The sequence below is a fragment of the Diabrotica virgifera genome, chromosome 9, assembly GCF_917563875.1.
Source record: "Diabrotica virgifera virgifera chromosome 9, PGI_DIABVI_V3a".
NCBI classification, from domain to species: Eukaryota; Metazoa; Arthropoda; class Insecta; order Coleoptera; family Chrysomelidae; genus Diabrotica; species Diabrotica virgifera.
Window position 1 is genome coordinate 15523093 of NC_065451.1, and position 12626 is coordinate 15535718.

Below are 12626 nucleotides of genomic sequence, written 5' to 3' on the forward strand. Positions count from 1 at the left end.
TTATTGATTTTTTTATTAATTAGTAACCGGTCCTCTTATATATATGAATCGAAACAGTTTCTTTCAATATTTTGAGAAATAACGATTAACAATTGTTTTGTTTGAAATATGGCGATGGCGGGTAATTTCGCCCAACTTGGGCGGCATTACCCTCCAGTGGGCGGTATTATACATTGATTTATACATTTTTAATTTAGGATAAAGAATGCCAAAGACAATGATGAATTCGCGGAAAAAGGCAACATGGAGCGCAGAACAGCTTCAGGAAGCTATAAATGCAGTTAGAAGCGGAAAGGGGAAAAGGCAAAGTGCAAGAGAGTTTGGTAATATATGATCTTTATTTTTTAATCCATTTTCTAATGTTCTTTTTTCAGGTATCCCATATTCTACATTAAAAGATAGGTTAAATACAAACAATGCTTGTGCAGCACAACTAGGTCGTCATCCTATATTTTCCACTGAACAAGAAAAGCGAGTGGCTGATCGCTGCATCTATTTGGCAAAGATGTTCTATGGTCTAACGGCCACTGATTTACGAAAAATCGTCTACGAGTTTGCGGTTAAAAATAATATCAAACACTGCTTCAACGATGACAAAAAAATGGCCGGTAAAGACTGGCTTCAAGCTTTCTTAAAACGGCATCCAAATCTTAGTTTGAGGAAACCCGAGGCAACCAGTTTAGGGAGAATTTCGGGTTTTAATGCTGAAAGTGTAGGCCTTTTTTTCAAAAATTTGAATATAGTTTTAACAAAATATAACTTTCAAGCCTGCCGCATATTTAATGTTGACGAGACAGGCATTACCACGGTGCAGGTTCCATCCAAAATTGTAGCTCCAAAAGGTGTCAAACAACTGGGAAAAGCTGTAAGTTGGGAGAGAGGTCGAAATATAACTCTGTGCTGCTCAGTAAGTGCATCAGGGATATATATACCTCCGATGTTTATTTATCCTAGAATCCGAATGTCGGAACAGCTTAAACGCAATGGACCGGTAGGTGCCATATATGAATGCTCGGCCAAAGGCTGGATGACTGTAGAATTGTTCTTGATTTGGCTTAAACATTTTAATAAACACGCATCTACTTCGAACGACAACCCAGCATTGCTGTTGCTAGATAATCACAGCAGTCATTGTTCTTTAGCTGCTTATGAATTTTGCCGTGAAAATGGGATCATTATGTTATCGTTTCCGCCCCACACGTCCAATAAGCTACAGCCACTAGATTTGACATTTTTTGGGCCGCTAAAATCTGCCTATTCAAATGAATGTTCACTCTATATGAGACGAAATGTTCACAAAAAAATAACACCATTTGATGTATCTGAAATTTTGAATCGAGCATTCGTTCGTGTAGCTACCATGGAAAAAGCTCAAAAAGGCTTTGAAATAAGCGGTATTGTTCCATATAGACCAAATATTTTCACGGACGAAGATTTTTTGCCTTCTACCCTTTCGAATATTCCCGCTGTTGAACTACAACTTCCTGAAACTGAACTTACTCCCTGTACCTCTGAAACAAATCGAGTGCCTTCAAAAGATGCAGTCTTGGAAACAAATGAACCTAATGTTATTCCAAGTACATCAAAAGCCAACGAAGCTCATGCAGATGTCACTCCTTCAACATCAAAATCAGGAATTACAAATGAAAGACAAGGAGATATATCGATTGAAGAAATGACACCGTTGTGTGTCATAACTGAAAATAAATTAAAAAAGATGGGTAGAAAATTAGGCATTTCAAAGATTTTGACGGCAACTCCAGAAAAAATAGAACTGGAGCAAAAAGAAAATAGAAAAATACAAAAGAAAGAAAAGCAAAAACTTTCAAAAAATGTAAAACACGTTAATAAAAAAATTAAACGTGTTACGAGGAAAGTCTTCGATGATAGTTCTTCAAGCGGTTCATCCCTACACGATGAATTGGAGATTTGCAATGACACAGTGCAATTCACAGTTCCGATGATCCCAGCAGCGACGTAGAAGAAGAGTGCATCTATTGTGGCGAATATGGAAAATCGGAAATGTGGTACAGATGCGGAGTTTGCCATAAATGGGCGCATAAAGAATGTAGTGGTTACGATAATCACAAAAGTTTTATATGGGATTATTGCAAATAGAGTGAAGTTTGAAATGTTTTTTTACTTAAGTATTTTTTTGAATGTTTTTTTATATAAAAAATATATAGATGTTGTTTGTGCGTAAATAATTATTTTGTGTTTGATTTTTATACAATGTAAACCCTGGGCGGTATTATACCATCAGTGGGCGCTATTACCCGCATAGTCTGATAATTCCGCCCAAGTGTAGGTTTGTGAAAATAAATGTCATACTCCGCAAAATAAAATAAATGAATACTTTAAGGCTTAAATAATTAGAAGTAGATAAAATGACTGTATTTTGACAGTTGACAGTTTTTATCAAGACCTGTAGTTTTTGAATAATTCAGTAAATTGCTTAAGTGGGCGGCAATACCCGCACTTCCCCTACTTACTACTTCTCAAACATTTTTATTAAAACAGTGCCAAAAATTAAAATAATAAAAGAATAAAACACACACAAACACATTAAAAATGCCACAAATGATTTCTGAACATTAATTGTCGGAAAAATTTTTAACTAAATACGTATTTTCTGAAAATAAAATTATATAATAAATATACTTACAATCATAAAATGTATAAAAAAAATAAAAGTTTCTATTGGGATTTGAACCAACTTACCAGCGCGGCTGGTATTGGCGTTGTATTGGGGTTCACTCGCATTTTACGCTTCGCCACGGAGACAGTGTGTCATTATGTGCGAAGATCTACTAACTAAACGGATTAAATTTTTGATATTTTTGCATTATGTAAATCAAATTATTTTGATTTTGAATTGAAATGATTTAGAATTGAAAAAATACAACAAAACATAGAGTAAGAAAACAATATATTAGGTGAATATTGATAGAAATTTTGATGGTAATCAAATTATGTAAATAAAAGTATTACATACTATGTATTTTGGTAGGTTCAAATGATATTACATACTATGTATTTTGGTAGGTACCTATGATACATTTACAATTATTACGTACCGGTTGCTTTAAAAACTATTTAAAAATCACTACAATTATAAACTTTTTTGTTTTGCCATATTGGATAATTTTTGTCATGTCATTTGAACATCCAATCAGAACAAAGTTGTAATGCGACTGCGCCGGGAACAAAGGTTTTCATCCTATTAAAATTCACCCTCTATCGCGCGTAAAGAAGTTTAACTTCAAAAATTATAAAACAGTTTTTGCTTAGAATTAGGTTATCCAACAAGTTTCGTGCTTATTTTAACCAAAAAATTTTCCACCCCCGAGAAGGGGTGGGAACCACCCCCAAGATAAAAGCACACATCGGCATAGGGTAGACTTTATTTCTGGAGCTGTCTCCTACTTACTGTGAAAATATCAAGTAAATCGATGTAGTAGGATGGAATTCTGAGCCAAATACCCTCATTGACTGCCCTATTATTAGCCCAGGAACCGAAGCTTTTCACCTCGCAATTTTTACAGAATGGATCGATTTGCTTGAAAATTTGAGAAGTAGTGGCTAGTCCAAGGATCAAAATCTATATGATGCCGAAATGCGCTTTTACCATTGGGGTGGTTGCCACCCCATCTCGGGGGTGGAAATTTTTTATTATATTTTGACCGCAAAAGTTGATAGCAGGTAGGAACTCCTTTTGGATAGTCCTATCAGGGAAATTGAATCAATCCCTGCCTTCTGCAGATTCCAGGTGTTTCCTGACCCGGGAAACTAGTACCTGCTAAGGGTCCCCTGTCCAGGGTCACGGATGAAGCCCACAACGGCATCCAGGGCGGAGAAGAAGGTCTTCACAACGGTCTGGAGGACGGAGGTGGCAGCCCCCTGGTTTTAGGGCTTGTATAAAATCGAACCTGGAAATCGGCAGCTGGTTTTTCAGTATCTGTATTGAGCGGAAGTCATTTAGGCCAGAACGGTCAATACAGAATAGTACTCGGTGCGGTGGCAACCACTTAAACAGCGTGTACACAGCGGTGTAGAAAGCCAAGGGAATGACTACTACACTATTTTTCCCAGGTTAATCAATATGGCTGAGGAAATAAACGATGGCCCCGAGTACGGGCGCTTCTTAAATGGGGCAGGGGTGCGAAGAATCTCCCGCTTGGCCAAATTTGATATACAGAGAAGTTGTAGAATAGGCACATGGAATGTGCGGAGTTTATATGAACCAGGAAAAACACACAATGCCATAAATGAGATGAAAAGGCTGCAAATATCAATTCTGGGTATCAGTGAAATGCGATGGCCCGGATCTGGCCAATGCCATGTGGATGATCATGAAGTATATTATGCAGGAGAAGAGAGTAATTACCATCGTCATGGTGTAGGATTCATAGTCTCAAACGAGGTTAGCAAATGTGTTAGAGCGGTATGCCAGGTATCTGAACGAGTCATAATGATTCAGTTGAACGCGAAACCCAGAAACATAAATTTAATACAAGTGTATGCACCGACAGCGGAAAGTGAACTGGAAGAACTTGACAAGTTCTACGCCGATGTAAAAACTGTTACCGACCAACTCAAGACTAGAGATCTCACCATTCTGATGGGTGACCTTAATGCTAACATAGGAAAAGGCAGACAAAGTAATATTATTGGCTGTTATGGACTGGGCGATAGAAATGAAAGGGGAGACTATTTCGCAGATTTTTGCAAAGAACATAATCTATGTATAATGAATACCTTTTTCAAATTACCTAAAAGGAGATTATATACGTGGAAATCTCCAGCAGATACCCCCAATAATATCGTAAGAAACCAAATTGACTACATAACCATCAGTGAGCGTTACAGAAATGCAGTAAAGTCTGTAAAAACCTATCCTGGCGCCGATGTGCCATCTGATCACAATCTATTGTTAGCCGAAATAAAATTAAAACTTAAACGGATAAAACAACCACGATCCTCTAACAAACTGGATACCGATTTTATTAGAAACAACAGTCAGGGGATTTCAAACAATTTAGAGAGCAATTTTGAGAATAGCGAACAACAAGAATCCATCGAGGATCATTGGAACCAAATCAAAACGATTATAAGCAACTCAACTCCAAACTTCAAAGAGAAAAATCAAAAGAAGCAACAGTGGATGAACGATGAGATTTTGAATTTGATGGAAAAAAGACGCAAATTTAAGAATCAAAACATCGAAATGTATAAACGCATTAATAAAGAGATAAGGACTAAAATACGAGCGGCAAAAGAAACATACTTTGAAAAAAAATGTTTAGAAATTGAAGAGTTGCAGAGAAAACATGATTCATTTAATATGTATAAAAAAATAAAAGAACTCACCGGTCAGAACAAAAAACATGCAAATAACATCGTTGATAGAGACGGAAAACTGATTATCACTGATTTGGATAAAATAGACAGATGGAAAGAATACATTGAGGAACTGTTTAATGATGAAAGGCCCGAGCTTGAAATTAACGAAGTAGTTACAGGACCTGACATAACTATAGACGAAATTGAACAAGCAATAAGATTAGCAAAGACCAGAAAAGCGACGGGACCAGACGAAATACCGAATGAAATAATAAAGCTCTTCGAAAATTCAGGTAAAAGATCTCTCCTTCATCTTTTTAATAAAGTTTATCAAACTGGCTATATACCAACGGATTGGCTGCTGTCGACTTTTGTGACGATACCTAAAAAAGCAAACGCGAAAAGATGTAGTGACTACCGAACCATTAGCTTGATGAGTCATGTTTTAAAGATATTTCTACGAATTTTGCACTCTAGGATGTACCAAAAAATAGAAGAACAGCTTGGTGATACACAGTTTGGATTCCGCAATAACCTTGGGACCAGAGAAGCACTGTTTAGTATTCAGGTTATGGTACAGAGATGCAGAGATGTCGGGCATCCGGTTTATATGTGTTTCATTGACTTTGAGAAGGCCTTTGATCGGGTAAAACATACGGAAATGATTGCTATTCTTCAGAAAGTGGGTATTGATGATAAAGACCTACGCATTATCAAAAATCTTTACTGGCATCAACGTGCAAACATCAGGATTGGCTGGGACACGTCTGAAGAACTTCAAATACGAAGAGGAGTAAGGCAGGGCTGCATTTTGTCCCCACTAATATTTAACATCTATTCTGAGTTTGTTCTCAATAAAGCAGTGGATAATGCTCAATGTGGTATCAAAATGAATGGCGTCAATATTAATAATTTGAGATATGCGGATGACACGGTGTTAATTGCGAGCAATTATGAAGAACTTCAACATCTGATTAATAGGATTACCACAACGTGTGATGAATATGGACTCAAGCTAAACACCGCAAAGACCAAGGTGATGGTTGTCAGTAAGACGCCAATACAACCGGAAATAGTAACAGCTTATGGTGAACAATTAGAAAGAACTAACAGTATCACCTACCTTGGTTGTAATCTAAATGAGAACTGGGACATGAGCAAAGAAATTAGAATACGTATAGAGAAGGCCAGAGCTGCATTCTTTAAGATAAAGAAACTTTTATGTGGAAACAATATTACTTTGAATCTTAAAATTAGATTAGTGAGATGTTATGTGTTCTCTACTCTTTTGTACGGTGTCGAAGGTTGGACTTTAACAGATACTCTTCTCAAGAAATTGGAAGCCTTTGAAATTTGGGTATACCGAAGAATCCTACGAATAAGTTGGGTGGATAGAGTTCGTAACGAAGTTGTTTTGCACCGGATGGGAAAAGTTACAGAAGTCGTCAGAACAGTTAAAAATCGAAAACTTGAATATTTTGGCCATGTTATGCGACACCCAGAGAGATATAATATACTCCATTTAATAATACAAGGCAAGGTAGACGGAAGAAGAGGGCCAGGTCGAAGAAGAACGTCATGGCTTAAAAACCTGAGAGAATGGTATAACAGATCCTCTGCATCCCTTTTCCGAGCTGCCGTTAACAAAATTACTATAGCCAATTTGATAGCCAACGTTCGATAATCGAGCACGGCACATGAAGAAGAAGAAAAGTTGATAAAAACGTTCATTTTAAGCAAAAAGTGTTCTATACATTTTTTTGATAAAATTAATAGTTTTCGATCTATTCGCTATCGAAAGTGTTATTAGTTTTTATTCGAAAAAATCAATGTTTTTCAATATTATACTCATTTACGATTCACTCAATTTTTGCCGTAGAAAAATTTTTTTCAAACCAATTTCTTGGGAATTAGATAATCTACAATTTCATATTTAAAATTTTTTTCGTATATCTGATGCTAATTTTTTTATTCTGAAGAAAATAGCATTTTTTTACCAAACTAAAAAAATTCGTTATTCGCTTTTAACTCCAGTGTTTTTAAAACTAATCATTGTGAGCCAGTCAAACTTCTGTAATCTATTAATAATACATAAATAAAGAAGCGTAAATAAGGCCAATGACTAAAAACATCGCTAACTTACCTTATTATGCTTCCATTTGGATTTCTCCTTATAAAAAAATATATACATGATCTTTAAACGTAACTTTTTTATTTTTTATCCTAGAAAGTTTGTTAAAAAATAATTTTGTAGGTTTTTACAAGATCTATAAGGCTGTTAATATAACTTACTTACTTAGTCCTAAGCCTTTCTACCTTTAGGTGTAAGGCTGGTGGAGTTGAGTTTGGCATTGTAGTCTCCATGCTTTCCGATCTTGCGTTAGGTTTCTTGCACTTTCCAATGTCAATCCCTTCTTCTCGACTTCTTTCCTGATTTCATCTACCCACATAACTCTTGGTCTTCCTCTTTTGTTTTTCCCCTGCACTCTCGTTTCGAACACTCGTTTTGTAAGCCTCTAAGTTGACAACCGAGTCGAGGGACAACCATCTAAGTTGTCCCTCGACTATTTTTTCATTGATTGGTTCTATTTTTAGGTTTTGTCTAATTGTTTCGTTTCGTATTTTGTCTGTCCTCTTTTTGTTTGCTATTTTCCTCAGGAACCTCATTTCCATAGCATTGACTCTGGATTTGTCTCCCCGTCAATGTCCATGTCTCGCTGCTATACATGATTGTTGGTCTAACTACTGATTTAACGACTGCCGTTTTCATAGCGTTAAATAAGCTTCCTGTTCGTCCCATTCTCTCGTTTATTTCCATGTCTTGTTTACCATTTGATTCAATTATTACTACTAGGTATTTAAAATATTCCACTTGCTCTAGTTGTTTCCCGTCTAATTCTATTGCAAAAATCTGAATGCCACCTCTCACATCCACCTAAAAACAGATCCTTACTGGTCTAACCGGAGAGTCGGTAAAAAATTGATTTAACCGCATTTGCGGTAATAATAAAAACTTAATAATCTTTTACTGCTAATTTCTTGCGTTTTCACTAGTTGGCCCCATCCCTACATACTTTTTTGGCTTCATCCTTTATTGTTTTTCTCATGTATTCTTCTCTTTTAACTTTTTTTAATAAAATCTTAAAATAAAATAACATTTAGCAATAAAATTAGAAATGAAAATTTAACAAATTTATTTATCTAACATTTTATTTAAAATAAAATCGTATTCTCAACAAAAACAAAAATTGAAATTAGAGGTAGGTACCTATGTAAAAAATAATTATACTATATGTATAAACTCGAATGAATGCTGCAGAAAACTGAGAAAACTAGACTGCATATGGACTTCAAAAAACGAGTAGACAAACGATTTATGACTCTCTCTGAAAATTTCTTTGGTCTGAATCCCATCTGTAAACTGTATCTTTCCAGTTTTTGTGCTCTAAAAAGGTCGAACTAATTATTACAAACATGTGTTACTGTTCTTGTTTTGGTGACAAAGGACCCCGCACAAACCTTATGGAAAATAGGTCCCAGTGGATTTCGTTCATACTTTGGGAAAATAGTCTTTGAAGCATCCTGATAAAAAGTTCTCATGGGCACAACTCAATCGTATGAAGGATTTTCAAGATATAGAGGCCCAAACTCGGAAAATTGTAAGATTTACGGGGTATTCCAATTCCGTGAGTTACTGGTTATTTGGCAACATGTAGAAGTTTGGATCAAGGAAAAGTACTATTAGTCTAGGATTTTTTTCTGGCTATCCAATGGCGACCTTTACTTTGACCTTGACCTTCAACGGACGTCATCTTCTAGAGTTTCGAGGGTTTTCGGCATTCAATTGGTATAAACAGATTACTCATGGGTTTTTGGGATCGCAAAACACGAATATGCCATCAGAATTGACCTCCGGATGACGTGGTGGCCAGGGCCACTGCAAGGGACGTCATCTTCTCGAGTTTCGATGGTTTTCGGCATTTAATTGATGCAAATTAATTACTGGAGGGTTTTTTGAGGTCGTTAAACACGAATATGCCACCAGAATCGACTCCCTGAGCACCTGGTTTCCAAGGTCAATGAAAGGGGCTCCTGGAGTTTCGAGGGTCTTTGGTACTACATTGATGCAAACGGATTACTCATTGGTTTTTGGAGTTGCTGAACACGAATACGCCATCAGAACAGACACCGGGGTACCTGGTGCCTAAGGCACGTGTTCTTCTGGGGTTTCGAGAGTTTTCGGTACTAAATTGATGCAGAAAGTAAAAAAAATATATAAACTCCAGAAGATGATGTGCCATGGTGCATGTTCGGTAGTATGCATGTTCGGTAACCCCAAAAACCTAAGAGTAATCCATTTGATTCCACCGAAACTCCAGACGATAACCTGTCTTAGGCACCGGGTGCTCCTGTGTCTGTACTGATCACGTATTCGTGTTCAGCAACCCCAAAAACCTATAACTAATCCGTTTACATTAATGTAATACCAACGGCCCTCGAAACTCCAGGAGCCCCTTTCATTGACCTTGGAAACCAGGTGCTCTGGGAGTCGATTCTGGTGGCATATTCGTGTTTAGCGACCTTAAAAAACCCTCCAGTAATTCATTTGCATCAATTAAATGCCGAAAACCATCGAAACTCGAGAAGATGATGTCCCTTGCAGAGGCACTGGCCACCACGTCATCCGGAGGGCAATTCTGATGGCATATTCGTGTTCAGCGATCCCAAAAACCCATGAGTAATCTGTTTATATCAATTGAATGCCGAAAATCCTCGAAACTCTAGAAGATGACGTCCGTTGAAGTTCAAGGTCAAAGTAAAGGTCGCCATTTAATAGCCAGAAAAACATCCTAGACTCCTAGTACTTTTCCTTGATCCAAACTTCTACATGTTGCCAAATAACCAGTAACTCACTGAATTGGAATACCCCGTAAATCTTATAATTTTTCGACTTTGGGCCTCTATATCTTGAAAATCCTTCATACGATTGAGTTGTGCCCATGAGAACTTTTTATCAGGATGCTTTAAAGAGTATTTTCCCAAAGTATGAACGAAATCCACTGGGACCTATTTTCCATAAGGTTTGTGCGGGGTCCTTTGAAGATTTTTCACTTGAATAGACACTATATTGTCCTATTGTAGTTGTAGAAGGGCCGGAACATGAGCGGATCATAAGGGACAATATAATACAATTTAGGGGCTCTCCGTAAAATATAAACGAAAGTTGCCAAGTTGGGAGATTTTGATTCCGTAGTCTTTTTTTATTTACATAAGTTAAAAAACAATGTTACGTAATGCGCTGTTCAAACCCCCCTCTCCCCATGTAACGCACCGTAACGTTTTACAAGACCCCCCCTCCCCACAAGCTGCGTTACGTAATACTTGAACGCTCCCTGTTCCATTTAAAATTACTGAGAAAATAATGTACTTGCGTTTTGACTCACCCTGTATTTGATATAAAGAAAATTAGCAATATCGACCATTCTTGAAAATTTTGACAATACGTTAAAAAATATGGCATTAATAAACCATTGTTGTTTTGCTTATTTTTGTTTATACAGGGAGTTGAACTCGTTACGATTTTCATATAAAATTGGTTATAACTTTGTAAATACCCTGTATAACATAACAAACCTTTATATTTTTGTGATGGAGAAGTTAACAGGATTTCGAATTTAAAATAAAATATAGGCTGTTTCATTTAAAAAAACATAAGTTTGGTCTGCCACTGTGTTATCGAACATTCTAACTAATTTTGTAATGTGAAGCTCAAAGGTGGCTAAAATTTTTGTTATTAACTTTTATTGCCATCTATTACTATAGCGGAGCTATTGAGCTTTACCCTACTAATCAATCACACTGTATAGAAGAATACTGTGCCTTACTGTGGCAATTTGCAAAATTAAAATCGGTTAACCAGCACGGCATCAGGAATTTTTTTAAATAAACATTAATTTTTGGTGCTACGTGCAGGACAATGGTGTTCGATTCAGATAAGTTGATTTAAACCAAAATTTCTTCCAATCTTTATCTAATATATTATTTTCTTACTCTATATTTTGTTGTAGGTATTTTAATATTTTAATTCCACAAAAATCAAACAAATTTGATTGTTTGTGAAATATTGTTTAAACAATTGCATCCCTATGTACTAATTCTTCATAAACATAATTTTAATTCAAAGTAAATATTTTTTCCGCAAATCGCCAGGAAATTTTGACATTCCTGTCAAAATTTCTTGAAGAAAAAGTCAGGACTTCCTTACTGTAAGGAAATGTCATTTCCTTACTGTAAGGAAATGATATTTCCGTACAGTTGTTAGTGTTCAACAACATTTTCCAAGTTTGACAATTCAACCTCAATACGTTTCCATAGTAACCCAAGTAATTTTATTAGGAATTTCAAAGCACCATTTATTTGGGAATAAAATTATCGCGTTTTTTTTTAAATCAATCAATATCTGTCGAATTTTAAACGATTTGCGGAAAAATAGTATGTTTACCTCGTAGGAAAAGCCACATTCCTGGACTCTGTGTTGCTAAGTCTCGGCTTGCGCCTCGACTTAGCAATCTTCACAGTCGTCCAGGAATGTTAAGCTTTTCCTACCCGGTAAACAATGTACTATTGTTATAATTCTGGATGCTTCAAAATGAATCAGATCGTCGCATAAACAAAAGAATGTTTATGCTGACTGATATGATACATTCTGATTTAATGCCAAAATTGGAAGGTTTTGAAATATAATTGAAAAATAAATATTTGAAGTGTAATAATTTAAAATGATTATTAAGCAGACAGAGATAATAATTATATCAGAATAATTTATTCACTTTGAGTTAGTAATATCTCCGCTCATAATTTAAAATAAAATCTTTAAAAAAATCCCGGGAAATCTGTAAGAATTCCCGGGAATCGGGATTTCCATTTTTTACTGATTTCCCGAGAAATTTGTCCCGGGAATGCAGCTCTAGTTGCCGCTAGGGCATCTATGCCATTTCGTTGTTTAAAAATAATTAACTTTTTTCTTCAAATAATGATGACATTACTTATCTAACTTGATCCTGTCAAAGTTTGATGTCTCCGCCGGCAGCAGTTTTTTTTCCCATTTCTTTACGGCGGAGGGAAAAATGTTGTCATGGCAACAATATGAAACATGTCACAAAGCAACAATACAAATGTCATTAACAACAATTAAACATCATTTTTATTTATAGTAATATTAAAAATACAATTAGTTAATGAGGCATTTTCAAAACTGAAACCGTGCAAAAATGTTAACGACT

At 36.0% G+C, this 12626-nt stretch overlaps 1 protein-coding gene across 1 annotated transcript in view; it reads right to left on the minus strand.

Annotated features, from left to right (window-relative positions):
* Positions 1–8520: 8520 nt before the first annotated feature.
* The window catches only part of LOC126892201 (zinc finger protein 664-like), a 114888-nt gene continuing 110782 nt past the window's right edge, over positions 8521–12626 (minus strand). The window contains exon 3 of the mRNA XM_050661702.1: positions 8521–8788. Within this exon, the coding sequence (XP_050517659.1) occupies positions 8718–8788 (71 nt within the window). The 3' untranslated portion in view covers positions 8521–8717. The remainder of the gene's footprint in view (positions 8789–12626) is intronic.